Raw genomic sequence first — 25,380 nt, forward strand, 5'->3', positions numbered from 1 at the left:
GAATGAATGCATGAATACCGGTTTGGAGGTCTAACATCCATTTATTGGTGATAAGTACTGGACAATGGAATCACTCTATGCAAAGAGCAACCATCAGAAACCATGTAGAAGGATGAAGTCACCCCCAGTTTTCTACTTATTTATTTGTTGGTTTGTTTGTTTGTAAAGCCCCAGTGTGTAACAATTACTCCCATCTAATTGTGCAATAATTGAATGCAAACAACCAAGTAGGCACTCTCTGGCACTTGGCCCTGAAAATACCCTTCGGTTGTGGTAATAGGGTCACAAATGTGAAAATGTCAGCATCTTGCATAAACTGGATTGTCCTGTCAGCTGATGCGGCTCAGAATAATACATATTTTTGTTTTTTTCATTGATGCCAATAAGTTACAAGCATGCCCTCCGTGCAGTGCTTTAAGTGGGCCCGTATGCAGCGGTACGCAGTACCGGCACTTTTAAATTCTATCCATTTGCGTACCAGGACTTTTTTTATGCGTATAGTGCATCCCGGGATTTTTACCGGCTTTCTTCAGCTATCAGTATATCTTCTTACAACTTCACCACATATTACAACTTATATTTGTTGATTTTATTTATTTATTTTTTTTTAATTAAAAAGTCGCCTCAAAAGAAATGTATTAAGACTGGTTTAGACGCAGAATGCTTGCTGCATCCCACAACGTCACGCCGCACATTACATTCACTCGCTTCTGTGTTTACATTGAAGTGGACGTGCTTTGAATGAGAGGAAAGGTGGAGCAAAAAAAACTATCGCAGCTGTAATGTTACAAACTGGAGCAGAGTTGAGTGATGACAGTAGTACTACTTAACAGTCATTTATTACATCAGACAATGAAGGTCAGATGCTGCAAACTAAGTGTATGGCTGGTCAGTATTTTGAATTTTTGAAGATTATTTCTAGATTAAAGATAATATTGCTAAGTGGTATGGACCAGGTCTAATGCTGGGAAAAACATATTTCACAGAGGAGAAGTGTAACAGTAATACATTGTTAAATTAGTCTGGTGATAAGCTAAGTAAGTCTAAATGTAGAACTTTTTTTGTTTTTAACCCTTTCATGTATAGCGGCCTTTTCGTGGACACCTATTTACAAGCTTTTTTTTTCTTGCATATTCATGAATGAGGAGGGTATTTTTGTAAATAAACGACTTCAGAGGGTTTTTTTGGGTTTGGTTTTTTTTTTTTTTTTTTTTTTTTTTACAAAAATGTTGCATTGTTTTTATTATTTATTCATGCATGAAAGGGTTAATGACCTACTAGTTTATTAATTTACTTTTCAGTGTTATTTTTAATGTCCATGCAATGAGGCTTGAAGTTCATAAAAGTGTCTCCATGGATCTTTGAATTTGGCAAATGTGGTTTTGATTTAGAACTTGCTGTGTTTGTTTTTTGTCATTTCTGTTCTTTAAAACTACTAATCTATTAATCAATTTATAGATCTGCCCTGTTTCAAACGTAACGCTAAATAAACTTCACTGTTAGCTTGAATTAACTTACCTGTCCTCTTATTTTCTCCTTGTTACCATTTCTTTTACCTTCCTTGGCTATTTTCATCATAATGCAAAACAGTAAGTTGGAAAAATTCACGTAGTCTTCGCTTGTTGATTCCTCTCATACCTCCTTTGACAACACAGCTCAAACAAAACGCTTCAGGATAACATGTTTGTCCCTTTTCGGCTGCCCTATTCCAGAAAGGCTTTGTAACATGGCAGCCTTTTGTTGGGTCCACCACCACCAATCTATTTTATTTATCTTTATTCCAGACTCATGGTCCAGAAATTAAAGAGCAGACAGGACACACATTTATGAACGAAACTTTTTCATCATACGTATTTATAAACAAGTTATTCTAATCTACATGAACATTTTCTATGGATGTGATTGACTCTACTTTGGTAAAATATGTATTTACGAAATCAATACTTGAAATTTGCTAGTAAAAAAAAAAAAACTAATTACACTGTACATATAAGTAACAGAATAATTGTGAAAATGAATAAAGTGAGAATTGTGACACACCAGCTCACTAGAGCACCAAACCTGCACTATGATAGCTCCAACTAATGTTTTATCATATCTGAGCAACATCTGCAAGCAATTTCAGTGCCAAGATTGAGAAAATTACATTTTATAATCACAGAACGGAGAACTTACTTTTAAATCTTTATCTCCTCTGGAAGCAAATGGGCTTGTGGCTCATGCCAAATTCATGTTGTATTGACCTTTAGCATTGATTTTAAAAAGGGAAACTGAAACTTCAGTAACAAGCTTGTAAGTTTAAAAATCAGTCAGCCAAAGTGGTTGTAACTAATGATAATTTTTAAAAGAAAAAGGCTATTTTTTAGTTATTGCTCATATTTTATTCTGGAAGAAAAAGCTAGTCCTCTTTCCCATCTATTTGACTAAAGAAAAATCAAAATAGACACATTGTCAAACTTATCTACAGATTACTATTTGATGACAACAGAACCTTTCCTTCTGCAGGAAAACTGAATGCAGAACCAGTTTGTCCTCAATTTATCAATTAATAAAGATGAGTGGACATGCACTGGTGAAGATTTTAATCAATTTCAACATATCCCAAAGTACTGTCATACAAATTCAACATAACTGGCATGAAAAGTACTCAGAGCCACGAAAAGTCTGCGCATGTCCGTTGTGCCAATACACAGTAGGCTATGTTTTCTTTGTGCAATGGCATGATTTAACTACATAACAGTACTAATGGTCAGCAAAGAAGCTATTGAGTCTCTTCATAAATGTTTCACTACACTTCAGGCCATGTGCAACTGTGCATGCATATGACTGCATCAATGAGACAACAGCATTTATCTCTTTGAAGACATCAGAGTGCTTACAGCTTGGGGGGAAAGCAGTAGGCAACACCGCTGATAAGAACATATATGTGTGTGTAATGAGCTATTACACAAGAATATGTTGGAAGTGTTCATCCATTGCGGTCAGAGGCTTGAGTACTCACACCACCTAGTGGCATTAAAGGCCTTGTATTTTACCCGGATGACAGCACTATCAATTCATTCTCACCACAAACGGTGAAAGTGTGACAAAACAGTCACTTCAGGTCAAAAAGGTCATTTTTGCAGAGGTAATTCCTTTGCAGTAAGAAACGCTGCGGAACAAAAGAAAATGGTTAATGAAAAAGTAGAGCTTGTGTACAGAGGAGGTAAGGCTGAAAAGACAAGTGCCGGGCCATAAGAAAAGAAAATGTAGCCGGAGACGAAGGGAGATCAAAGGATGAATGCTGGGAAGCTGCAGAAATCTGTTGTAGTTCTCTGCCTTAGGACATGCAGCTTCAATAAGAGACTTCTGATTGGCAGGTGGGAACCGTTAATCCCCCCCTGCTCCTCATCCTCTTCTCTGCTTTTCCCTCCCCTCACATTCTCCAGCAGTGGATGACATCCTACCAATCTTGTTAAACTATTGGAAATGCTGTGCTTTTTCTTTTGCATTTACTCATCCACTTCCTTGCCACATTGATTTTCTCTGCCTTTGACGTCCCACAACCGAAGAACTGCCACATATAATATATTGAAGGCAGATGAAAGGCAGAGGTGCCAGTCATCTAAATTCAGGACTCCTGCTCTTTTGAATTTAAATCTGCTCCACCACCAGTCTCATCATGTATTTGCATGTTGGGCAGTAAGACATAAAGGCATATTTACATGCCATTTGTGCTATGTTTACTACACTAATATTCTACAATCTTGTCCATTACTGATGTGTTGGGTTCAAAGATGCCTGCTACTGGCATCACAGCTAACCAAGCCATCACTTGTTACTTCTTTCTTGCCAGACATTCCCTTCACTCCTCAAGATATTTGTAAATTTGACCCTCAGCTCAGAACTGCAACAAGTCTTTTGTTTCCATTATGTATCAGTCTGACTGGCTGAGGGGTTGTGTCCATAAGCTGCCACAGTTGAGCGCTGCTAAACACACAGGCCACTATCTGGACTCTTACTCAATCGTAGGCAGGCACTTTGTCTGGGATGAGAAGGAAGTCAGCGTTGCAGATATTCGCTGTCGAATACAAGCCGCAGTACAAGGTTGAATACTTCATAGCTTCCGCTCAAATACCAAAAGAGAACTACATTTTAGTGCTCATTAGCATTCACTTCCTAAAGATGAAATACTTTAAAAATCAAAGTCCAGCTTTAAATGAAATAGAGGGAAAATCATCTGAAGAAAGAAAAAAAAAGAAAAAAAAATAACACACAGCGGGTGTACTGAAAGTAGCAATTTTTTCTTCTTTTTTTTTTTTTCCAACTTGAGATACAACTATTTACATGTAACCAGAGACAATTTCCTTGAAACGGGTACAAACATTTTTTTTTCATCTTCCTGCAACTTTTGCATTTTGAAACAAACTCAGAAATATTGTATAAAATAAAAATATCAGCTTCAAGGGGGGGAAAAGCAGTCTAAGTATCTTAAATGTCCATTAACTGCTATTTACAGGAGTATTTACATCCTAAAATTCCATTTAGACCAAAATTTTGCAAAGAAATCAACAGTAAACACAGTTGCAGTTATGTTCACTGCAGCCCTACAAACCAGATAAAACTGACGTTTATACAGGTATGGCTGTCATTCAGTTCAGTTCAGTGATCGTACATGTGAGCAGTCGGCGACGGAGGCTTTTTGGAGGTTTTAGGTGCATAACCACAAGTAAAATGACACCACAGCAGAATAAATAAAAGGGAGCTTAATGCAGTCAGTCCAATGTGCACGTCATGATACAATGAGTGCAACAGGAAGCTGCAGGTGGCTGAACAGTCCCAACATCAATTTAAAATATAAGCATAAAATCGCTTTTTATTTTATATATTTTGAAGACATGTGCATTTTGAAGCCAAAACTATCATTTACATGATAAACCAAGTCCAGCCACTGAGCTCTGTCCAATGGGGCTGATTACATCATAACATGATATAATCAGCCCGAGATGAAGTTAAGATTTTGCTTTTACACAACAGAGGGAGAAAGCATTAAATTAAATTTGTTTCATTAAAAATACTATTTCATTACAGAGTAAAATTGAAGCACAACCATCATCTTGAGTAACTCATTACATGTGCTATACCTGTGAATTTAAAATACATATAGTAATAATTAAAACACACGCACACTTGAATTAATTGAATTTAAATTGCTGAAAACTGGTGGAAAAGACTAAATGAACCACAAGGAAATAGATCTTTCATATTAGTATGTAATTTCCAAGTGCCATTTCAGTCAAATAAAAAGACATGCTTTTTGAATAGCCGATGTGTTGCCGAGTCCTCACTTCTTTAATAGGAATTCATCATTTTTAAGGGGAAATGCCCTTTCGGAACAGACATCTAAAAAAAATTAATAAACAAAACCTAATAAAGAAAACAAATGGGTAAAGTTAAAAACATAAAACTCCATGTGTCAAAATCCACTTTCCCTTAAACAGTCAGTCTCAATTCAAACATGTAATAAATGGATGTATGCATTCAAAATCATTCCACGCGGGTTTACATATAAACATCATTCTAACATCCATGAAAATTATTGACTTTCCTGCTGATCAATGATTTCACCCTTGGCTTGGACGTGGAAAAGCAGAGATTAAAATGTAATGATCCATAAAATCTTATTCAGAGGTTCATACTCTAGCTACGCTAACAGAAATCAAGACCTGACATCAGACAGGACTCTCCTCGGTGGCCTGTTGTTTTGGGACGATGAATGAAGGGGGGGGGGGTGTCTGCTTTGAGTCCATCTTGAAGCTTGCAGTATTATTTAGCCTGGCCTCTGCAGAGTCCTATCTGAAGATGAATCTTGCTTTGACTGGAAATGTGATGCTAGTTCAGTGAAACTAGGAATTAAAAAAAGAAAGGATGTCATTTAGCTAGCAGGGCTTTGGTTCAGGCTGTGCTCCAGAAAAGGAGTGAAACATCTGTGTTTGTGTCTTTACATACACACATATATGTGTATGCATTTATCTGAGTGATCCCATCGTTGTGCGATCAAGTGATGTCAAAGGGAGTGGCAACTTCTATGGCCCCTGGTGGTCCCTGGTGGGTGGCTGGGCATCAGAGTCTCCTGGAATACCTAAAAAGTGTGCAGAGAATTTGCCGTTGTTCGCCGTGTGTTAACAATGCTCCAGGTAGTCGATGACCCGTGAGATGGACTTCTGTCCGGTGGTGCCCATTGCACACTGTGTATGGAGACAAGAGGAGAAAAATCTGTGTGAGAGTACTGACATACAGTTGTCCTTGGGCCTTCAGGCACACACAGCGGAGATGGTGAGGACATTAGCTCTTTGATTCACAGGATATTTATGAACCAGATGGTTCCAGTCATAAGTTCTACTACTGTAAAACAAAGATCTGCGCCTGTGAAACTCTTCAATTATTTGAAATCCTTGAATAATTCAGTCGTGATGTTTCCCCAATTCATTTCACCACTTGAAATATGCTGCTTAGACACAGAAAATATACGGATACATAATTGATTAGAATTTATTGATCTTGTAATGGCACTGTATTTTATAAAAGCCAATAGAATCTATGAAAGTGCCCTTAAATCAGGTGATAACATACCTGGAGACTCTATCACTTATTTATTTCGAGCCATTTGCAATATTTTTCTATCCTCAATTCTTTCAATGATGTAATAAAAAGAAATGGCGGCTTTCCTTATTTTTACAAAGAGATGCAATCATGTGAAATGTGGAATCATAAAGAATTACTGCCTCACAAACATGTTTATTTGATGCAAACTGCATCACTTGTGTTTTCTATTCAGTTTGTCTCAGATCTGAGACTGGATCAGCCCTTCAAGCTGTTTAACTAAAATACACCTTTTTGCACTTTTGAGTACTTTACTACTTAAAAGTATGGTCTTATGCTATTTAAAGGAGGAAAATCAGATTTATTTGTTATTTTATCATTGTAACATCCAGTAAGCTTCTCCCCATCTCTAAAGCTAATCTCAATAGTTTCATCATACAGTAGACTGATTACACAGGGGGTGATTGTGCTATTATACTCACAGTGAGGTTCATGAAACTCAAGAACTTCTTCAGCATTTCAGTCATGATAGAGAAATCCCCTTTAGGAAGATGCTCTCTCACAGTAGTCACATTTATCTGAAGAGAGCAGAAAGGAGGTAAAAACATCAGAATGAGAAAATATTCTACAGTCGTACTGTCTGTTTGTGTGTAGTGATATTCTCACCTGACTGCCCTGGCAGAGGCAGCCCAGTAACAGAGCGGTGTAGGAGGCGACAATGCTGTCCTCCATATGCTTGCCTGCATGCTGCAAAGCTACACCAAACACAAGAGAAAGACAGAGATTTACAAATACCATAAATCACACATGACAACACGTTACCTACAAATATATATCAAATCAGGCTGACTTAAAAAGCACCTTAAAGAGGTTAGCAAAAGCTGGACACAAACATAAGCACTGGAATAACCCATAAAAGAAAAGAAAGAAACTTGATCAAATTCATGACAATATTTTGATGGAAAAAAAGTTTAGAAGCAAAAATAAATAAATAAATATTTACAAAAGCTAAAATAATTTGAAGGCTGTCGTAGCCAATTAATAAGTGTGGCTAATATAAGTGGAAAATCTCAGGTATTGACCACTTTTAGCTGAGAAACACTCGACATATTTTCTAAATACATATTTCTACAACTAAGAAACACCTTTTTAAATGACTGTGTACATTTTCACTGATCAGTTACATAAATGTCTCAACTGTGGCCAAAACCTTCTGGTCCTGTTGGATAGTAAGGACCTGGAAATCAAACCATCGTACAGTCTGACTGATAATTCATCAACATATAAAGGCATTGTGAAAATGAATGGTGGAATTGTTAAATGGACAAACATGCTGCTGAACCTTTACAGCAGTTTATGGTCACTAAATATAACTCATCATGCTCCTGCCTCATTAGCATTACAGAAGTTACATGTAATACAAGTAATTAACCTCTAAAACACAATCTGTGCTACTGCTGGTTGCATGAGAATCTTCTGGTGACTGCACAACATAAAACAACTAAATTGTAGCATTCTGTTTCAGTCTAAATAAACTATCCAAATACTTTTAGAAAGGAGCCGCTAGATGGCATACGTACGCATCAATGTAACACAATAGGGAGTTACTTTTAAAGTTTATGAGGGAATCAAGTTTGAAAGACAACACACAGAGCTGAAGAGAAGACATACAGATACTCAGTGATGCAGAGTAGATTACAGAGACAACACGCAACTTTTCGACACAAGTTTTTAGTGTTAAGTTAATGCTTTCTAAGCGATTAGTCTTCTTTGACTCTGCAGGGGAAGATTTCCCTCCTGGGAATCACAACTGGTCATCTTGCAACAGTGAAAGTGATATGTACATTTAAATAATAGTTCATCAAGAGAGTTAATGGATCTAATATGGATGCCAACCTGTGATGCCACAATGTGAAATTAGACAAGTAAATTTTACTCCCATCAGAAACTCTCGTATGTTTTAACAATACATAACATATTCTTTCACAAAACTGTGGCGGCTAAAGGGGTTAACTCAGATTAATTTGTCTGTCACTTTTACTCAATGTTTGGTCAATAAAATACGCGAAGTTAAAGCATGCAGGAACAAGTCTGCCCAGAAAAGATCTTTATAAACATCCACCAGTCGAACCAGAATTCCTTAGCAAGCAAAGAAAGCAGATAAGTAGCAGCTCCACGGTGCTCTAGAATCGAAAATCAATGACTTGATTATGACGAAATAATAAAAAAGAAAAAGCTCCCCAAGCAGATAACTACCTTTATTTAGGTCCAACTCTTCATCCTCCTCCTCTTTCTTTTCAGTTTGGCTGTCGGTGTTTTCAGAGGCTACCCACTGGATCTCTCCCGACGTCTCCTGCCACTCTCCGCTTTGGTCCAGCGCCGGCTTGGGGGCCTCGCTGATGAGGTCATCGGTCTTCGCCTCCGCCAGGATGGCAGCACGCTCCCTCTCAAGGAACAGCTATTTAGTGAGAAACAACAGACCTGTCCTCAGAACAGAAAAAAAAAAACTGCAGCTATGCTACAAAAAAGTGAAATTGTCAACAATTTTAGAAAAATAAAACAACAGAGAAAATGGTTACGCATTTTTCTTTTCTTTTTTTTTTTCTTAAGTTGTAATTATCAACCTACTTTTCTAACAGCACAACATCTTTAACTGAAGAGAAAGTAAAATCGCATTTTCATTTGAAAAAAGCATTCACAGATCTACACAATCCAGGATTCAAGTAGTCAAAAGTACATTCTTGTTAAATCTACCTCACTAATAATTCAACATTTTAGCTTTTGAAAACTGAGGGCAAAATTTAAATAATGAATTACCTCCCTACCAAAAAACAGCTTATAAGGTAATGCATCTCTTCTGTTCACAGAATCATTAAAGCCACATAAAAACAAGACTCAATTTTTTTTTTTTTTGCACCACTCAAAATTTTCCATTTCTGTTTAAACTCACAACAAGAAATTAAGTAGTTCCTGTTTATTAAAGACTAAATGTGCAAACGCTGTAAAGGTAGTGATACGTTGTGGCTCAACTCCTACCTTCACCAGAGCAGCCAAAGCTCCAGACGATTTGGGCTTGTCGGCCTCGCCTCCCAGAGTCTCAGCTGACTCAGGCGCAGCCTCCGTTTGTGTTGGGTCAGCAGGCTGCATCAGGCTGTCTTCCAAACAGCTCTCTTCTACATTGTATTCCATGTCAACCAGACAGTGGCGGTTTCTGGAGCTGTACTCCACAAGGTTAATTAGTAGACCCAAACCCTGACAGACACAACAGAGCAAACAAATATGACACAGAAAATACAAGCGGGTCCACTATTGTGTCAACAGTGGTGTTGTGTTGAAGAAAACCTCACCAATACTCGCACATCAAAGCGCTGCTCCTGTGGGATGTAGCGTGGGACTCTCAGGACACAATTTAGAGCCGTCACTATTAGCTGCTCCTGCTCACCCGTCTTAGTACTTCCCCACTCTGTTTTAAAAACATAAAGGTAACATTTATTAGCAACTGCTAAAACGAGGCAACACTGGTTGCAGTGGAACATGATGTTTTATGAAATCTAAAATTAAGCTATATTGCATTTTCTGCTGGGTTTTTTTCCCCCCAAAAGGACAGATTTTTGGCTTGATGAGCTGGCACAATAAAGACCGATACAAGCAGCAAACCAAACCAAGAGCCAAATAAAAAATTAAAAAAGCAAAAATGGAAGTGTTAAATGAGAGTACCGTTGTCATGGGTGAGGTTGAGCAGCACTCCTATAACAGCCCTCATACAATCCTCCACAGCCTTGCCCACGTTGCTGAAGCTACAGTGGGGCTGCGTCGCACCCGATGATGAGAGAGCACTGTTATTTAATGCCCTGCTGTAACGCTGGATCATGTCCTCACAGTATCGCAAAGCTCTGACAACAGTAAGGAAAATGTATTGATGAGTAATCATAAAAAGCACAGTGAAACTGCAGAGATAGAAGAGATTATAAAAGACAGAAGTGGAGGAGATAAACACACAAATGAAAAGCCAAAGAGATTGAAAAAGACACCTTAGAGGAGCTTCAGCTCACTGAGATTGTGTTACAACAAATACTAATTTAAAGCCAGTCTTTCTCCAGATACAGCTTGCAATAATGGTTAACAGGGGCCTTGTTATTTGTAGGTTTTTTTTTTCTTCTACAGCTTATTGAAAAATGCGGCTAAGTATCTAAAATGTCCCTGAGGACACGGCTCATAATATACGTAAGTAGAGGAATTCCCGTGTGCGCTTCTGGCCTTTATTTGATGGGCGCAAACATTACAGCAAACTGAATGAAGTGCAGTGACTGGCGCTTACCTGGCAGACGAGACAATGAGTTGAGACTCTTTGTAGGCGATGAGGTAACCTTGATTTTCTGGGTTTTGCACTGTCACCTGTTGACAGCAGATGAAAGAAAAATTACATCAATTGAGAAAAGCTCACACTGAAGAGTTCAAGAAGAAGTCAAAGACAAGAAAATGAAGGGAGACACTTGACTCATCTGATCGCTGATATTTTAACAGACGGCTGATAAGACACATTAAGGTTTTTTTTTTTAGCAACCCTGTCATCAGTTGACAAAGTTACCAGCCATCTCACTGGGCAAAACCCAACTCATCTTGTCCTTTACTGCCACTCATACAAACTGCAAACTCAAGTTTGAAAGGTAAAACCCAATTTCACAAGATAATACTTACACTTTCAAGCACTCTCAGACATCTCTCAGCTCCCCATAAAGATGCAACAAGGTTCTCCTTGTCATCCTCTTGGCTCAGGTTCTGCACACACTCTTTCACTGCAAAGACATAACACACAGGGATATTTCACACTCTTAAAGACAGATTTTAAAAAGAAAAAGAAAAAAGTCAATCTTGCATCAATATACCTTTGTCTACAATATGGTCCAGGCCTCCCAATTGTCGCAGCTCTTCTTTGAACCAATCCCCAGCCCTCTTTGAGGTGAGAGAGAGCAAGGTCTCCATGGCAAGGTGGCCCGTCTACAATAACACATGTAAGAGGTTTACTTACTAACAGTATTCACATGATTTTAACACTGTCATCAGAAAATAACTAAATCTAATCATTATAATAACTACTTAGTTTTCTGAATCAGAAAACATGCATCACAAATATGTGTGCAATCTCAGTCATCTACAGTGTGGATGAAGATTTGAAACATGTTAACATTGACTCCTTTACAATGACTCAGCATGTTCCAAAAACAAAGTGTTTTAGAATAATTTAATGTCATTAGCGAAAGACGGGTTAAAAAACCATCAAGGTGTACTGAAACCCAATTCAACATTTGATTAATACTTAACATTTCTATGCATTTATGATTGATTGATAAACATAACTACAAGCATCAGGAAGGAGGCCATATGTTTTAAGAAAGCAAGACTTGGGACAGATCTGATCCAATGTCTTTTTTTGTGTGTGTGTGTGTGTGTGTGTGTGTGTCTTGTCCAGCATTTAAGCATGCAGAATGATGGTCTGGATGCTGTGTTTTGCTAAGCAAATTTACTTTGCCAAGGGGAGCGTTACTGGTATGATGACCCCTTGATTTTCTGGATTCTTATTTGATATCTTTATTTATTTTGTATAATTGTAATACAGAGTTTCTACTACAGGACCAGACTGAAGAAGATAGAAGAGAGACATAAAGACAAAGGGAAATCCAATATCTGTACTGGACTCTGATGTGACTGATTGACTGAATATCGAGCTTAATTTACTGATCCACTCAACAAATCACACAGGGACCTCTCTGTTCCCATCTTCACAAATTAAAAGTGTTGTGCGGATTTAAGCGAAACAAAATATTATAATGCAGATTAATTTATGGAATAATTCCCTTAGAGCACATTTACATAAATAAAGGTATATTATTTAGTAGGGGTGGGAAAATCAAATAAAAAAAACGAATATCTGGATTTTTTTGTTTCATGATTTAAAAAAAAAAAAAAATTTGTTAAAAAAAATAAAATAACAAAAAATTCAAAATAAATAAAAATCCGTTATAATTTTTTTTGTCATTTTTATTTTTTATTGATCTTTTTACTTGTCTTCTTAGGCATTATAGCAGCAGAACAATGGTCTGGCTACTGTGTTGTTTTTTCCCTCACTGAAATTAAGAAAAATGATGAGCAAAAAAAAGTTTTGTACATTTTTCTTTTTTTTTAAAGTCAACAAAAATCAGGAATATTGAAAAATTGTGACAATTGCAATTTAAATCTAATCAGCACCCAAAAAAAATCACAATGGAATCAAATCGGGACAAAAGCATATCGTCACAGCTCTATTATTTAGGTTGTTCTTGTTTTGTTCCTTTTTTTATCTTTAAACAAATGAGTTTCTAGTTTATACACTGTGTGACCATACAGGCACCTACAAGTCTGCTGGAGACCCAGCTGCCTTTGCAATTTTATAATATCACTAATTTGAATGTATTTTAGTCTGGGAACAAATTAAACATCTTAAAATGTGTTTAACAAGGGTTCCAGGGTAAAAAGTTCAGCTTAGAAGGGAATACAGAATACTGTTGAGCAACTTGCTAAAGAGATCCAGCAGAGCAGTAAACACAAAAATTGAAGCATACAGAAAAGATGCTCCAATTCATCATACTGGTAAATTAGCCTCCATCTGTCAGTGATATCAGCCTGCGAGTTAAAAAGCTGCAATCCTGCATGACAATGTGACCCACAGGAAGACGGTGAAAGAAGACATGGGAAAATCCAGTTGAGGTTGTTTTGCAGATAGGCTGCAGCTTAAAACAGGGCCACTTTAAACATTCACAACTAAAAACCAGTCCCATTTGGAGGATCTTCAAGCTGAAATCAAGATTTTTACCAATTGGCTACTTGAAGACATGCCAGCCAAATTCAACAGTTTTATGATCAGAAGTCCTTTTCAGCAGAAAGATGCTTTATGTGCAGATCCAGCAAACCACAATCTGCCTGCAACACTGTCAGACTAGCATTCCCAGATTATTTACATACATCCTGGTTAACCTTCAGGGACTTCAAATACATATAAAAAAAAAAAAAATTGTTGTTACTGCTAAATTATAATTACATGTCTTAATTAAGATTGTCAAGCAACTACAGTTGGATTTGCTTTGAAAAACATTGCAATTGCATTCACTTTCTCTGCTGCTCTCTAAGTGACATGAATTACTACAGCTAATGAAACTTAACATAACAGCAGCAATAATGAAGATAATCACAAGAATGTTCATTGAAACTGATTTGTTTCTGGAAAATATCTGACATCAGAAGTTCAAAAAAGCAAACCAGTGCACCTCTAAACAAAGCTAGAAGCAGAAGAGAATCCCCTTCACATTAATTGGTCGACATCCTACCGTGATGTTTTCCAAATCGAGGTGCCTGTTGTGCACAGTCTCACAGAGCTTCCTGATCTTCTCCTTCACTTTTGCCACTTCCTTTGCAGTGAGCTGGTCCTGGTGGCCCGAATAGTCCTGGTCTAGTTCCAGTAGTTTGATCATTAGCTCCAGACATGCTCTATCCAGATCCATGTTAAGACGATCCCGACTCAGAATGTACATCAGGGCAGCAGTGCACAGAGCAAGGTTCTGAAAAAAAATGATAAGAAATCCATTTTTACAGAGGGTCCGGGAAGTGAAATATGTGTGCAATCCAATAACTCCATTTTCCTCTCACTACTCAGGATGTAATCAAGTAGTCAGCTGACACGCAGATTTTTTTCTAACAAGCTCTACCTAAATTTGGAGTAGAAGGCTATTATGAATATTGAGAGGAAGCATTTTGTAGAAGGGTTATGCACAGAAACTCGCTGCAGTGTCAACAGATTTAATGTTATGGGGTTTTTTTTGTTTGTTTTGTTTTTTTTTTGCTGGGTGCCGACTTGCTAACAAGGTCTAAAATATTTTTCATTGTAGTTTGCAGCAATATAACCCAACAATGTTCCTCCTGCACAAGATATATTCAGCATCTGTGTTCATGAAAAGGTGACAGCCTGATGTGTATTTTTGGGCGTCCTATTTGAGCATCAATATTGTGTGGGAAGCCCAGAAATGATGATGTCTGTATATAAATCGAACTCTGGAGTGCACTTGGAATCATTTTGAGGTCTCCCTGTACTGCAGTGACATTTGGGTTATTTGGTTGTAGAGCACAGAATGACATTCATGATTCAAGACAGAAATAAGGAGAAAAAAAAAACAGACGTGTTTTTTTTTTTTTTTTTTTTTTGATGTGTGTGTAGAAATGTAGACAGATATAGGTGTGTGCATGTACATCTACCTATTATATATATATACACACACACACACACACACACACACAAAGATAGAGAAAGTAGTTTTACTGACCGGGTGTTGTGGGGCATCACTGAGCATTTTAAACACCTGCGCCACTTTCCCTCTGGCCCGCAGATGCATCCTAAAACTGGGCATGGCACATCGTGTTGCCAGGCTTATTATACTGGAAAATGGAGGGGGGGGAAGTCAGAAGATTTCAGTAAAGTTATAGAAATACACATCAGTCTTGTGTTAAATCAAAGACAAATGACAAAATTATAATGTGGCTCAGTTTACAACCAAATGGTCTCCACTATTTGTGGTTTTCATCAGCAACATGTTCAGCTTTGTTCAACTTTCACCCCTCAAGCCACAAGTGTTTCTCTAAAGTAGATTTTTGTTTTAGATCAGAACTGTTGTGTGTTTTATTTTGACATATGATCTAAAAGACAATGGAAATAAAAGGAAAATTTAAAAAATGAGAGGGAAAAGAACAAGCAAAAGAGAAAAATAGGCATGAATAAAAAAAACATGTTCTGAATTAGAAGTTCGGGGTTATTGTGGATTAAATTAAAAACATTTCATCTTTCTTTAATATTGCAAAACAATAATAATTACCATTAGTTTTTAAAATAAACTTAAATTAACGGGTATATATTCACCACTAAGTCAATCTGGGACATAAATGTTATTCAGTACTTTTAAAGTAACATTGAAAAGAGGAGAGAAAAAAAAGTCTATGTCAGACATCGCGGCTCTCTTTAGAAGCAGCAGCATTCATTAAACTTACCTAAGGCATCTTGTGTTAAGCGGCTGACTGCTCTTCAGTCCTGTCTCCAGGTACTCAAAGTCATCTGTGAACTCTTGATTCTCTCCAAACTCTACCACATCATTGAAGTGTTTCACATGCTGCACCACTGTGTACAGCTGTTAAAAATGAAAATGGGGTTAATTACAGCTAATTTGGAAGAAAAGCATCGTCCTAGAAACACAATCAGTTCAGGCAAACACAATTACACAAACATCGATAGAGCCACTTTGATTGGTAAATTCCTCTGCTGGTTCCATTAGTAGCAACAGCTGACTGTGCTAATATATGTCATCAAAAACAACTCAGCATGTGGAGTTAGAGCCTGATCAGCAGTTGATTCTGTATGTTTACCACTATCAAAAGTCATGTTTTGAATGAGCTCAGCATGACGCGTGGAGATGCAGCTGGGTTTAAGACAGCATCAGTATGTGGTGACAGCTAATTGTTGCTGACGCCACTGTCCCTCAGGGGATCGGTGGTGAACAGTATGATGTGAGGCCAAAGGCCCATCTTTAAATGACACAATCTGCAGGGGAGTTTAAATTATCAACAGCAGTCCTCAGTGATAGCTTCAACTCACAGTGGGGTTCAAATAAACAACAATGACTGACATGAATCCAATGAATGCCATGGCCTTACAGCACAGAAGTGCAGAAGAAGCTTGGCTTTATGACCAACCTCTTTGTCTTCCTTTCTGCATTTGAGTGCTGTGACAATATCCTGGTTGAGTCGTGTGGGGATGGTCTCTGACTTAATGACTTTGGGTGGTGGTGGAGGGGCTTTGAACAAGCCATCATCTTTATGGGAGTTGCTGTCCTTGCTGCTGCTTGATAACATGGCCTAAAAAAGAAAAGAAGCAGAAAAATGGGGCACATACCGGAGTAAGAAAATCAGCTTGACGGCATATCTGTAAGATTTAGCACAGCTGAACTGCTTATTAAGCAAAAAAGTCCTGTTAACAGATGCAATATGACACATAGTAGAGTTTACCACAACTTTTAAATCTCAGGTACCAGACTCAATTGTCTCTGAACACTTATTTTAATGGCTGATTTTCAGCACAAAATAAAGGATACCAAGTTCAATGTAGTGTAGGAATGTGGTGCATGGGACTAATAAGTAAGAAAACACAGACCAGTCACGCAACAAATACTAGTCTGATTATTAAACTAAAGACATCAAGGAATTCTATGAACATATGGCTCTAGCTATACATTTTATTTACCCATAAAAAATGATCAGCTCTTTATATTCATCCCATTCACAAAATGTAAAAAAGAAAAAAAAAAAAAACCAAAACATTTTTTAGGGATATTTATAATTTATTACAAAGTAATAGTTAAAAATCTTTCATTGTGTGATCTTCTGCTTTCTGTTGTCTATTAAGGGGCAAAAGACAAAAATTAAAGTGTGTTTTCCAGGGATTTGAGCAAAGTTTGTACCATAAATTGGTGCTAAATGTCTCAAAAACTGAATGTACTGTCAATGTCACAATGGGTTCTTATGAGTTAAATGGCACCCTGGGATACTGTCTGCCCTACGTACAATAAGAAAGCTAATCATAAATAAATTGTAAAAAAGCCATAAAGTAAAAAGAATACACTCCCCTCTCATGCTGACAGACCTGACAAGGTGACTTCTGATCTGTATAATCAGAAATGCAATAAAACAAAGTAGAATATCCTACCGGAGCAGTATGAGACCGAGCCAGTGGAGGTACAGGTATCTCCTCAGGCTCAGGTTGGTTCCAGTGGCGAGCATTGTACACAGCTTTAGAAGGGGACTGAAACAAAGTAAAAATAGAAGAATTTGTTAGCTTAAAAGATATGTCATTACTCAATGTTACTAGCATTTCAAAGCAAAACTGAAATGCATCTAAACTGCATCCAAATCTAAATCAACATACAAAATATTCAATGTAGACATTCAAACAAAACTCCAGCACATCACAGTTTGTTACTAAGTTACAGTGTGTTCAGCTGAGCTTGTGTTGATAGACTACGACAACTGCAGTCTGATTATAGAGCTTACAAGTCCTCAAGGATTACAAAACAATTCTTGTAAGTGACACATTGTGTGACTTGAGTACATATTACACAGGGAATGTAGAGTAGTGTTAGTGATGTTGAAACACTAAAAACACAAATAACCCAAAGCCACAGCAACACAGAAAAAAGGATAGAAAATGTGGGCAGAAAACAGCACAATTCTCACAAATCAGATGTGAGTTACACGATAAATGCAGGCCTAACCAAGAGTTAATATTAAAGTCCCTTCACATAATACCAATATTTGTGCATACTAATGAGTACTCCTTCAGTCGGCTCAGAGACTGGGGTCACAAGTTAATCCTTCAACATCAATTTTCAGCTCTCATGTCCTCAAATGTTGTTTTAACTCATATTAAAGCTGAATTCCAGAATTTTATTAGAAAAAACAGTCCTGCAAATGTAGTTTTCAGTTTAGCTTTTCTATCATCCACATTTTCAATTTTGCCTCAGATGCTATTCTCTCTCACACATTAAATGGTTATTTGATCAAAAGATGAAATAAGCTTACTAGATTTTTTTTTTTTTTTTTTTTTTTTTTTTTTTTAAATCAATAGATTATTTTTCCATCCTGATTGCACAGCCTGACTCACACATGAAAATCCCAGGTCTTCCCTAGGCTGAAAGTGTGAAAGACATTCAAAGAGAATCAGACATCATTTTCACACATGGATTGTCAACCACAGAGTTCAGATATCAGCCCTGTTGAGAACCTCTGAAACTTGTTGGAGAAGACTTAATGAGGTGGTCTGGCTCCTCCACCAAGTCAAGATCTTGGTAAAGTTAAATTAAACTTTGGACAGAATGTTAACTTCATAAAATGAAGAGTAATCTTTTCTGGTAATGCCATGCAAACATCCATAAGCCATACAATGTCAGACCTACATTTTGCACACACTCAGACTGATATTAAAACTCCAAAAACTACAACATCAAATGACACAGGTAGAGAACAAACATTCTGATACCTTTTTGGGTCCACTGAAAATCTTTTTGAATCCACTGCTAATGTCCTTGGATTTGTCACCTTGCTTCCCAGATCGCCCTCTTTGCCCCTCTGCACCACCAGGGCTGAAGTCATCAGAGAACTCAAATGCATCTGTTGACAAAGTTAAACAGGTTTAAATGTGGGGTACCATCACCAAACCAGTTTTTGTCCTGAAATTTTGCATCTTCTCACCTGTATTGCTACTGGCCTGACTGTCCTGAGAGTCACTTGTGTGGGGACTGTCCACACTGGAGCTCAGGGCAGCTAAAGCTGCAGCTGCCTTCTTGGCCTTCTTCTCTTTGGCCTGCGAGCTCTCATCATCGCTGTCACTCTCACTTAGGTCATCAAAACCAAAGTATTTTATCTTGTAATTACTCTTGCCTGCCATCCCACCCTCTGGGCCCTCCTCGTCTTCCTCGCCTTCTTTATCCTCAAAGCCAAAGAACTCCAACTTGGTCTCAGTCTTAGTCTTCTTTGTCTTAGTCTGGGTGGGTCTAAACCTTAAAAGAAAAAAAAACATGGATAAAAATGTAAAGCTTAGTTATTTTTTTTCTATTTGTATTAAAGCTGTGTGTTCTACTGGAAACAATGTAGAAACTGAAGCAGCATTAAAAGAACCTTACAGTCAATTAGAAAAGAAAATTGGAAAAAGAAAAAGTGGCAATTCCCAACATTTAATCTAATTCAGTTATTATGAGACTTTTTACTTTTAAGGATGGTGAAAAGAGCAAAAACTGTCTTACTGCTTTAAACTAATTAAAATTCAGAACAGAATATGATGGATCAGCTCCACGTGTGTGTGTGTGTGTGTGTGTGTGTGTGTGTGTGTGTGTGTGTGTGTGTGTGTGTGTGTATATATATATATATATATATATATATATATATATATAAACAACCTAACATAACATAACTAGAAAAGGAAAAGCTTGACTCTCTGCTGCCATTTCCAATTAGTTGGTCACACTGAAGTACAATCAAACCACACATAGACACAGAAATACAATAAGAAATATGAGCAGATTACACACTTTCAAACAATTCGGTTCAACTAGTAGCTCAAAAGAAGTTTGAGGCCAGATTTTGGAAGGCATTGTCTTCATACAACAGACCTACAAGTCTGGATATTGTGGATATTATCCTGTTAGGTTATTAACAGTGAAGGATGGAAAGAACATTGTTTGCTTTCGCACCTGGGTTCATGATGGGTTTTATTCAGAATTCACCACCAGGGTTTCATTTAATATGCAAGCATAAAGACCATTACATGTGGCTAGCCTATTATATTGAGTATAAGTGGTATTAACACTAGAACACTAATGTAGGATGAGTAGCCATTCAAAATCAATGTGGCATGGGTGAAAATCACCCAACCTCGTTGTTCTGGGAGAAAATAGCTTCTCACTATTGCAAAATCCTAAATGCCTATCACAAGAGTCCAAAACTATCAAAATGACTGCCTTAGTCTAAGATATTTTTTTTTTAAAAATTGCAGTGCATGTCAGAAATGCTCAGATAATTACAACTACCAATGAGATGTCATCTTTTAGGATATGAAAATTGACATTTCAAAAATTTTACCAATAGCAACCCTCTTTACACTGTGGCCACTGATTAAAAAAAACATAACTTACCTAGTAGGTTTGGGTGGCTGTGCATCAGACTTTTTCTTCATCTGCCCTGCTTCTCCAACATCAGCAGGGGTAGCTGGGGTTACTATTTCATCAACGCTTCGCTCCATTGAGTCCTGGATAGTGACATTACACACCGAAAGACAGGAAGGATGCAGAACTGTATAGTCTCGCACCCTTCCACGGCTTGCAGGTTTGGCTGCTGTTTTAGCACTGGCAGCAGTACTACTTGCACTAGCAGAAAGGACACTATTGGATTTATCTTGGGCACTCGCTGTGTCTGTGGGCTTTTCGCCATAGTCTTCAGCAGGTTCACACTGCGCCTTGCTAAGCCGGCTGGGCCGCTGGTATTTCTTGCAGTTTGAGGCCCTGAGGGTAAATGGTGAAGGGGGAATGTTGTCTACTGGTTCCAATGGTGGTTCTGTGGAAAGCTCCTGCTCAGCATGCTTTATCTTCTCTGTCAAAAGTTCATCATAAGATGAAGGATTTTGGAGATCTCTGCTCACTCCATGTACATCAGCTGACAGAATAAGTGAGGTGTCTGAAGCAGGAGAAAAGGAAAAAGGCTTCTGGGAAATTGTAAAGTTCTGATCATCAGAAGGGATTGTGTTCACGAGAGAGGTCACACATGCAGGTTTTTGGTTGCCAACTGATGCACTTTTGTACCAGGGCTGGTTGTTTTTAACATCTTTCTCCTCTGACACTTGCTTACCTAAGTATGGACAAGAAAATGATGAATGGTTATCAAAAAGCTGAGACAGCAACTCAACATGTAGTGGACAGTGCAGACTAAAAACATTGAAATTAAATTACTGAATCAGGCAAATGCCATTCTAAGAGTATGTATTGACATAAGACAACCATGGCATTATGTCCAAGGTAGTGTAGGAGAGCTTGGAAAAACAGTTTGAGCAAGCTATATAATGAGAATACACAATTCAAAAGTCCAAATGCCTTTCTTCAGACTAACCCCAAAGCCATGTCTCCAAAGAACAGAAATGTTCAATACTTTATCCTAAAGGTTTATCATATTTTTATGTAGTACACTAATGTAGCCAGCCAAGCTCTGGCTTCAAATGCCTCAAGCCTCTGGGAGAGGCAAAAGGGACAAATGGCAGTTGAGTTTGATAGACATACGACCAGTCCATTCAATCTCTTTGCACAAGTCTATTAAAATGATTGAATGATGGGGTTTTTTTGGTCCTGTCCATTCCACAGGTGACAATATTTATTTGTGTTAGAGTAGGGCTGGGCAATATGACCAAAATTTCAAATCACGATATAGCTCATTTGATATCCCCATAATGATATAAAATTTTTTGTGTCATTTTGTGTCAGTCATCAGTTATGTGTCAGATGTGCTTGGCAACAGCAGCAGTGATCTCCTTCCATCTGGGGAAATTATGGTCGTATGATGTTTAATGTATGATGTTGCAGCGTTTGTGGCTGGGGTTTAATATGAGCGCTTTTGCCACCATTTGACACTGCTTTTGCTCATTGGCTCTATTCTTTATTCTGTATTTTTTATCGTGGTTCTTGCGCAGGTGATAAAATGAGTTAGTTGTATTGAAGTCCTTTGTTGGGACTGTGAGCTAGTCTGTTGTCGGTTCCACGACAGTCTTTTTATATCCAAACCGCATCAATGCAACAGAAATTTCCTCTTTTTTTATGAACAAGCTCATCAGTTTTGTTTGGTTAGTCATCTTTTAGTGAATTATCCTGCTCTAAAACACCTTTGCTACTGTCTTTCTCCATGTTTGTTTCTGTATTGCAGTGTGCATGCTGTAAAGCGCATCTTGACATAAAATACTGCTGTAAAACACCTTATTGCGGTGTAAACAACAGAGCCTCATATGAAATGATAAACATTTTCTATCGTTCAATGCATATATGCAGTATATCATCATATCGCCCAGCCCTGTTAGAGCATTAAATTATTGACTGCAATTGGGTGTGAACTGTATTTTAAGCAATATAACTAAGAAGAAAAAAAACTCTTAGAAAACATGTACTATGTTACCTTTAAAGGCTCAGAAGGGTTAGTTTATATCATGATTACTCACTTGTGAGCGTAGTTGTTACTCTTGCAGAGATCTGTGGAGAGGTTACAGCAGGAGCTGCAGATCTACTCTGTACTGCAAGCGTCGTAGTCACATCCCTCTCTGTGATTTTTGTCTCGGGCAAACTGTGAGAGCTCACAGTCTTGGACTCCTCATCACTGTCAAACCCAAATGGATCTTCCTCGCTGTCACTGTCTTCAAGCCTGGGTCTCTTGGAAGCCTCAGATACATCAGGTTTCAGTAAGGGCCTTTTGGCTCCCAACTGAGCTTTGTAGGTGGTCTCTCCCCATTTGGTTGTCAAAGTGGGCTTTTTATTGGAGAAAACTTCTTCAAATTTTGAATTTGCCTCCCCTCCCTTGCGGTTGTATGTTTTACCAAATCTGGATGTCATGTTGGTTGCTGTTAGTTACATATTCCCTGTGAATGCAAGCAATAAAGATTTAAAATTTCACCACAACCCTATAAAAATTGTCATTAGGGAACATAATTAACATATATATGTCTAACAATAAAATTTAAGTGATGCTAACCCATTTTTTTTTTCATGTTTTGTCAGAGACACAGAGAGCATTTACACTTAAAAAGAAGAAGGTTAAACAATACTTGTGTTTATGCCAAATAGAATTGCATATGTAATGACAACCTCTCATTTCTATATCTAAACATAAAACATTTAGTTTTTTTTGTTGTTGTTTCTTGTTTTGTTTTTTTTTTACAAATAAGTTTTAATGGTGGAGACAACTTTTTTTCTTTCAGCTGATTATCTAATAGTAAGGACACCGATTTATAGAGAGATTAAAAAAATAATTCAAATGCTCTAAAAATTAATTATAAATGTGGGCACAATTAATTTAAATTTTTTTGTTAATGTAAACGAACATTTCTAAATACATACAGCTGAAAACATTTAATGCAAGTTATCTTACTGGACAACTTTCATGGTGATAAACCATTAATAAATACGTCTAAACCACCACTAATGTCGACTTAAAAAGAATTTCAAGTTACGAAAAAAAAAAATCCTAAGGGGCATTGGGGGAAAAAGCAAGTTATTGCCATAGTAAACAAGAACTTGTCCAGGGTTAGTTGAATTAACTCTTAAGTTGTGTGATGGTTGGTAGCACTTCAAGGTAGCATGGCTAGCTCAAGCTTTTAAAAAAAATCGGTCATGTCTGGGTTCCACGATGAGCGGAAAAAACAAGTTTAAAAAACTTTAATAAAACTTTAAGATAAATACGGGACATTCTGTCATGAACTGACAGCACCAGTAACTTAACTACGTCTGTAAACTCTAGCTTGGTCTGTATATAAAGTTAATAACTGAAGTTAGCCATTAGCTTTTAGCTTCAACACTGCTAACTATGCTAACATAAGTCTCTTGTTTACATTTCTAACCTGCTGACATTTTGTGTCGAAAATTTGGCTTTTTAAACATTACCTAGAATAAAAATACATGCTTTTAATAGCGTATATTCTAACTAATATCACAGGAAGTTTAAGCCAAAAGCAACACACTGTTACCTTTCAACTCCAGCGAATATAGCCGTCTGCTTGTCTGCTAGCCAGCCGGCTAGGCCTGATCACCCACTCACGCACAAATCAAGCGGGTAAAGTCCGTTCAGTGCAGGAGAAACTGTACTATTGACATACATCTACCATAAATGTGTATCCTAAGAAATGTTTGTTTTAAAGAAACGCCCCGTCAAACGCTTAATAGGCTACCCACTCTAAATTTTAAGGATAATCCGGAGTTTTAGCATTTTGAAGTGCAACTGACGGCCATTAAAATATCCCCTCCCTCCTCGATGCTTGGCAAAACCCCCTTGTAATGCGCTGGTAAAACGGAAATGACCAATCAGCAACAAGGACGCTTTCCTGTGCTTTAAGACTGTGTCAACAAACGCTGCCCTTATTGGTTTAAAATTAGGATTAAAACATACGACAGGGGGCGCTGGAGGATCGCGTTGGTTGGTTTAAACTTGCGGACGTGCCAATCGAGACAGTCATGAGGATGCTTTTATACAACAATGGGATTTACAAAAATAAGCATAGAAATAGCCCAGTAGTTTACAAATCTCGATGTTTAAAAGTATTTTTTAAAATACTTTTAAACATGTTAATTAGTAACTCATTTTTGCAGCTCATAGGCCTTTAACAAAACAACTATCCTCTATGTTAAGGCATTTAAAGTGCTGAAATGCCACAATTATTCTTTGAATATGTCTTTGCTTTATAATGAACTTATAAATAGATGGCTTTCCTGGTGATAACTGAAAACCATTTAAAGGGTCAGTTTACTCTATTTTCTAAGCATGCCATCAGCCATTTTCATTGTAACTGTTTATCTCAAATTTGTTTCAATGAGGAATAATTCCACACAGTTAACACTCGTTTTTTTGCATTGCTGGTGTGCACATCAGCCAACTGAATACTCCACAACTACCCCCAAAATACAGTGGCTATGCAAAATGCAAAAATCCTAATCTAAAATCAATGTGTGGTTTATTCCTTGTAAGGCTACTTCAACAATGTGGTGGTGCAACTTGCTAAAAGGGGCCAAAAAGACAACCAATAGTATTTTCAGATGTTTCTCAGATAACAAAAAAATAATCATACTTAGTATCATTATGAAAATGATCAGAATATTGAAGGTTTTAAAATAGCATGGGGTTGAAATCTAATCCTTTTATATTAAAAAAAAACCCAAACCAAATAAAACTTAACTTATTTATTTATTGTCTCAATAAAGCTGAATTCTTTAGAAAACAGAATGTATATAGTTGTGGGGGTATTTAGTGGACTGATTGTTGAAATGCTTCAAACGTTAAGTGTAACCAAAAAACTAAATTGTAACCAGAAAACTATATTCCATCAGTACCACTTTTAGTTTGTGGGTGTGGATGGGATGAAATGAATGAAAAGAGATTTCTGACTGCACGGTAAATTGCTCCCAACTGTATCAACATTGAAGTAACCATTACTCA

At 37.4% G+C, this 25,380-nt stretch overlaps 1 protein-coding gene across 1 annotated transcript; it reads right to left on the bottom strand.

Annotated features, from left to right (window-relative positions):
• Nucleotides 1-4,048: 4,048 nt before the first annotated feature.
• wapla (WAPL cohesin release factor a) lies at nt 4,049-24,165 on the bottom strand. The gene is made up of 20 exons (XM_079248650.1): nt 23,918-24,165; nt 22,400-22,813; nt 20,340-21,048; nt 18,901-19,208; nt 18,689-18,819; nt 17,360-17,455; nt 16,351-16,512; nt 15,652-15,788; nt 14,934-15,045; nt 13,944-14,174; nt 11,469-11,580; nt 11,281-11,378; nt 10,901-10,977; nt 10,300-10,475; nt 9,930-10,045; nt 9,619-9,834; nt 8,839-9,040; nt 7,249-7,337; nt 7,065-7,160; nt 4,049-6,227 (listed from the first exon to the last, which is right to left on the bottom strand). Exons 2-20 carry the CDS (start codon nt 22,785-22,787, stop codon nt 6,162-6,164), a joined length of 3,522 nt encoding a protein of 1,173 aa, XP_079104776.1. The 5' UTR covers nt 22,788-22,813; nt 23,918-24,165; the 3' UTR covers nt 4,049-6,161.
• Nucleotides 24,166-25,380: the final 1,215 nt, after the last annotated feature.

This window comes from Telmatherina bonti (assembly GCF_933228915.1).
Source record: "Telmatherina bonti genome assembly, chromosome: 11".
Classification (NCBI taxonomy): Eukaryota; Metazoa; Chordata; class Actinopteri; order Atheriniformes; family Telmatherinidae; genus Telmatherina; species Telmatherina bonti.

What these genes read in the sequence shown, in the direction of transcription:
- wapla (XM_079248650.1), bottom strand. Translation starts at nt 22,787, where the DNA reads ATGACATCCAGATTTGGTAAAACATACAACCGCAAGGGAGGGGAGGCA. An exon ending in TCAGGCCAGTAGCAATACAG is followed by an intron (nt 18,820 to 18,900) that starts GTGAGAAGATGC and finishes CTTTGTCAACAG; the next exon opens with ATGCATTTGAGTTCTCTGAT. An exon ending in TCGATTTGGAAAACATCACG is followed by an intron (nt 11,581 to 13,943) that starts GTAGGATGTCGA and finishes GTGTTATTGTAG; the next exon opens with ACGGGCCACCTTGCCATGGA.